Raw genomic sequence first — 5,333 nt, 5'->3', positions numbered from 1 at the left:
TAGATTTTTATATCTATATGTCCTAAAAACAAAGCGGCGCGTATATGACGTCATCCGCGCGCCGTACTGGAGTTGTGACAAGCAGCCGGGCCACAGGCGGCTACGCTCTACCCCTTCTATTCATTCTAGCTAATCTGAATCGTTCAATTCCATTTGGAGAGCGAGATCATCTGTGGTAGCAGCACTAGACATCTTCCAGGCATGGGAGGAAAACTAGCAGCAGTTCAGCGGACAGGATGAATGAACGGTAGCCGGCGTGCGCTTGGATGACAATAATGGAAAGCCAAACGTGCCGCATATTTCATAAAATAAAAACTGGAAAGATTTCTATTTGTAAATGTAAATATTTAAATTTTACCTGACACGCTTCAATTAAATAAATAAATCTTTTTACCCTTAATAAATCAATAAATATCTTTCACTTATTTAACTATTAAATATCTTTCTCTTGCTTCCAGAAAAGGTTATTTAAAAAATATGAGACCTCATATATGTGCGCGTCCGTATCTATAAATACTACATACAAATTATGAATTTAATGCGCCCGACTCATCAATTCTGTCCCAGGCCAAACCAATGGCCTGCTTAGACTCAATCAAAGCAGCTTCCGTTCCATAACTGGACTTTGTTTGAATTACCAGAAACAGCATTTTTATCCTACTGCTTTGTAACAACAGCTTTTCTCTCTCAGTCTATTTATAACTAATCACAGGAGGCAGCCGAGGATCTCCGTATTGCTCTAATGACGCGATTTATTATAATCATCTTCATTTCTCATGTCAAATTTGTGAATTCCACTGAAATTGATCGTATTCCTAAAAGAGGCAACAGGTTGCTGATCTATTATTTAGCTTTTGTTTTTGTTTTTTATCCATGGCCTGTGAGGAGCAACTCGATCGTTTTCAAAGCAAAAAAAAGAAAGATACTCATCAAACGGAAAACTAAAATGCAGACATTCTCCTCAGATTGTTGAACAAAAAGAGCAGGGTTGTCTGGATTACCTATAATAATCTAAAGCTTCAAATTAGGACCGATTCAGGTTTTATGAGGTTAATCTAAATTATTTTGACATGGAGTGAGTTTTGGCAAGTTGTGACACAGTATGCATCATGATACTTGGGGAGAGATACGACATTATTATAATATGTTGTGCTGTTCTACCCAGCTAACATCACAATGAAAAGTAAAGATAAAACAGCAAGTGCTGTATACGTTTGTTAGAAGACTTCGATAAGTTTTAGAAACCATATTGTTGGGGGTTTGAGTTATTCCACGTCTGGCTCTACTACAGACACCACAGTATGACAAACGGCTCAGAGGTGCCATCTACCTGAGCAACAGTGTGGGAGTAAGGCATATCACCCCCATTATTTCAGGGAATTAAAAGAAAAAGGAAAAAAATAGCTATTAAAGCTGAAAGAATGCTGAATATTTATATTATAGAATACTTAAGAATATTGATAGCCAATAAAAAAAAAAAATCAAATACCAAATGTGTCTGAAGGTACAGATTTCTGTTTTTAATCAAGACGAAAATAGATCCAGGTAACAGCGATGAACACATAGTGAAGCAATTGTGGGTAAATTATTATTAGATTATCAACTATTTTTTGATTTTATCTGAGCTTTAAAAACTGTCCTGTTTTGAAATAAAACCAAGGAGATATTCCATAATCTCATTGCTTTAGCCTTGAGAGGGACCAGAGAGATTATCATACAAACTTTAAACCTTGTTATTAACTGCACCAATGATGCAAAACAAAATTTCATTACAGCAGCAGGATAAGAAAAACTAGCTAAAGTTACTATATAAAACATGAACCAGGTACTTTTATTTACACATACTCACTTGACATCTTGCTGGACACTGGATTACAAAGATCAGACTGTTTCCATGTTGGTTAATATCTACAAATAATAATAATAATAAAAAAACAGATTATTTCCACTAAAAGTCAACATGTAAAAGTAAAAATGTTTAAATGCGTAAATACAAAACGAAATATGGACTGAAAGATGGTATCAAAATCTTTGGAAAGCATTAATGAAAAACGACCGAGTTCTAGCAACGTAAGCTAACGCTAACAGGCCTGGCCTACAAGATGAAAAGATAACACTAAAGCAGAATAATATTACACCTCTGTGACACTAACCGTCTAAACTCATTGAAAAAACACTACCTATGAACAGAAACACAAACATAATCTTAACAACCTCCTTGCAGACGTACAGTCCAACCTCAGAAGAATGCAGTCATTTTGTTAGAATGCTAAGCTAGCAGTTAGCAGAAAGTATCCACCCCAGATGGCTAAGTAACTAACTTTCATGCTAAACTACCGACACAAAACAAGGCGACTGCAATTTAAAATATGTTTACAACAGCATATTATAATATAAAATATATTATTCAATAAATATAAATACATTCGTAAACCGCTCACCCCGGCAGCCTTTGTTCCCTCTGAGAGGCCTCCTGTTCCGCCTTTTTCCCTTTCACACACAAACCGGAAGTGTTTATTTTTTCTCCTAGACGGGAAACGACCCTTTCAGAATAAGAGCTGGGCAACTAGATAATCGTGTTTGGTTGGAGTTTCAGACTTTATTCTCATAATTTTATGGCTTTATTATATTATGAGTTTATTATCATAGATTTAAGAATTTATTCTCGTAATTTTATGACTTTATTCTCATAATTTTATGGCTTTATTATATTATGAGTTTATTATCATAGATTTAAGAATTTATTCTCGTAATTTATTTACTTAATTCTCAAAATATATATAAAAAAAAAATCTTTAGCCTGACCCTAATACTCCGTTGTACGTCTAGAAGTTGCTTTATTTTTAATGATGTGATATCTTGAGGTAGGTAATAATATCTTACCAGATAAAAAAACAAAACAAAAACACACACACACACGCACACACATATATATACAATTTTCTAAAAGAAAAGAGGGATTTGTTTTTTTTATATAGTATGGAACTTTGTTGACTGTTTTTAAATGAAATACAATTTAGATAATATAAGTTGAAGATTGATTCTACACTTTACAGGAAACACAACTATAGGGAACAAATGCAAGAACAAAATAAAATATAAGAACGAAACAAAAAAGAACACCTAGAGGTCTGCTACATGTAAATTTAATGATTAAATAATTGTTTTATTTCGACTGATTTATTAAGTGAAAACAATACAATTATTATTTTATTTTTTTATTAGTACTACTCAGCTGTGCAGTGGGTAGCACTGCTGCCTTGCAGCAAGAAAGTTCTGGGTTTGATTCCTGGCCCTGGGTCTTTCTGCGTGGAGTTTCCATGTTCTCCCTGAGCATAGTTGAGTTTTCTCCGGGTACTCCGGCTTCCTCCCACAGTCCAAAAGCATGACTGTTAGGTTAATTGGCTTCTCTAAAGTTCCCTTAGGTGTGAGTGTGAACGGTTGTTTGTCCTTTTCTTCTCTGTGTTTCCCTGCGATGGACTGGAGATCTGTCCAGGGTGGACCCCGCCTCCCGCCTTTAGACAGCTGGAGATAGACACCAGCATCCCTGGTGACCCCAGCTGGGATAACGTGTGATGGAAAACGGATGGAATGATTGATTTATAATTTTTTTTTCTCGTTTTATAATGGCATTCCAATATATTTTAAGATCTTTTATTTTAGAGATATAACAGTAGGGTATGTTTTTTTTGCCAAATAATTTCATTGAGATAATATTTGATAAAATTATACTTAAATGATTGCAAAAATTCCAATTATTGACAATAAAATACTAATTTGCTAAGAAAAAACATGTTTATTTCTAGCTTTATTTTCTTTCTCTGAAACCAATTGAGCGTTTCCTTGGCTGTGTGTTTATCGTCATCATCCTGGTAGATGGCAGCACACTTTTATCAAGAATGTACATTTTTCCTTTAATCCTCCTTTTAATTACTTGATGTGTGCCAGTACCGTATGCTGAAAAACACCCTCACGCCATGATGATCCCACCTCCAAACTTCACTGTTGCTATGGTGTTTTTGAGGTAATGTGCAGTGCCATTTGATCTCCAAACATGATGTATATTATGGCATCAAAAGACTTCAGTTATGTTTTCATTTGACCAGACTATATTCTCCAATTGTTTCACAGGCTTGTCTAAATGTTGCACAGCAAATTTTAAACAAGCTTCAACATGCTTTTCTTTAGCAATGGAGTCTTTTGTGGTGAGCGTGCGTACAGGCCATGGAGGTTGATGGCATTATTTATTGTTTTCTTTGAAAAGATTGTATCTGTTATTTCCATGTCTTTCTGAAACTCTCCACTAGTGACCTTTGACTCTTGGAAAAAATCCTCTGATAATTCTTTTCATTCCTCTGTCAGAACTCTTAGGAGGAGCCCCTGGCGGTGGTGGGCTTATGGTGAAATTCTGTTCCTTTCACTTCTGGATTATAGCCCTATTGTGCTCACTGGAACATTCAGAAGTATAGAAATCCTTTTTGTAACCAATGCCATCGTGATGATGAGAAAACTCTTTAATTTTACCCATCATGAGATGTTTGTTGTTTGATCCCAGAGACACCTTTATAGACCATCATTTGGGACTGAACTAGCTGATATTATTTTGAAATGACAAGTGGCAGGACTGCTTTCTATTTAATGAGAGATTTTGATCAACAACTGAACACAGAATGAATGAATTCGATCATTGGAAGAATGTTTAGATCTGTAGATTCTAGAGGAACTTATTTATTGTTTTGCAGAATGAAGTAGAATCATCTGCTAACTTTGGTTTTTTCTTTGTCAAAAGAACAAATTCCAGTGAAAGAAGTTTTTAATATTTAATAGTTCATGATTTTTGCAACTACTAGGAAGATGTAAATTCAGACCTTTTTCTACACTATCTCTGAGCTGTACCATATATCAATTCAACAGAGCTGTTATTATTTTTTCATTCCCTTCATAAAAGTGATGCCAAATTTCAAGAAGGATAAGGAGTCTAAAATGAATTTATGGCGAATTGTGTGGAAAACCTTCTGGAAATCAAAAAAAGGGTAATTGGCTCTCCAGTCTATGATTAACCAGTTCTAAAACTAAGCCAATATTATTTGAAATATGCCTCCCTTACTCCCTGACATAAAGCCACTTTGAGATTCATGAATGTTGTTGTTCTTTCCTTCTTTTAAATGTTTTGCCATCAGAGACTCTAGGATCAATCATTTTTCCGTCACGCTTATCTCAGCTGGGGCCTGGAGGGATGCTGGTGTCTATCTCTAGTCTACAGGTGTGATGTTCACCCTGGACAGGTCGCCAGTCCATCGCAGGGCAACACAGAGACAAACAGGACAAACAAC

General features: G+C 35.4%; 1 protein-coding gene across 7 annotated transcripts in view; it reads right to left on the bottom strand.

Annotated features, from left to right (window-relative positions):
- Positions 1–2,513, bottom strand: part of LOC107104794 (SWI/SNF-related matrix-associated actin-dependent regulator of chromatin subfamily E member 1-like) — a 19,058-nt gene extending 16,545 nt beyond the window's left edge. For 4 of the 7 annotated variants that reach the window (XM_015404883.1, XM_015404885.1, XM_015404886.1 and 1 more), the window contains exons 1-2: positions 2,442–2,510; positions 1,850–1,908 (exon numbers count right to left, since the gene is read on the bottom strand). In XM_015404883.1, the coding sequence (XP_015260369.1) occupies positions 1,850–1,856 (7 nt within the window). In that variant the 5' untranslated portion in view covers positions 1,857–1,908; positions 2,442–2,510. Of the gene's footprint in view, positions 1–1,849; positions 1,909–2,424 lie in introns of all 7 variants that reach the window. The other 3 variants (XM_015404888.1, XM_015404889.1, XM_015404884.1) reach the window with 2 other exon arrangements.
- Positions 2,514–5,333: the final 2,820 nt, after the last annotated feature.

This window comes from Cyprinodon variegatus, unplaced genomic scaffold, assembly GCF_000732505.1.
Source record: "Cyprinodon variegatus isolate N-32 unplaced genomic scaffold, C_variegatus-1.0 Scaffold1885, whole genome shotgun sequence".
Taxonomy (NCBI): Eukaryota; Metazoa; Chordata; class Actinopteri; order Cyprinodontiformes; family Cyprinodontidae; genus Cyprinodon; species Cyprinodon variegatus.
Note: the sequence above shows the minus strand (reverse complement) of the source record. Positions and strands in the feature narration are given on the sequence as shown.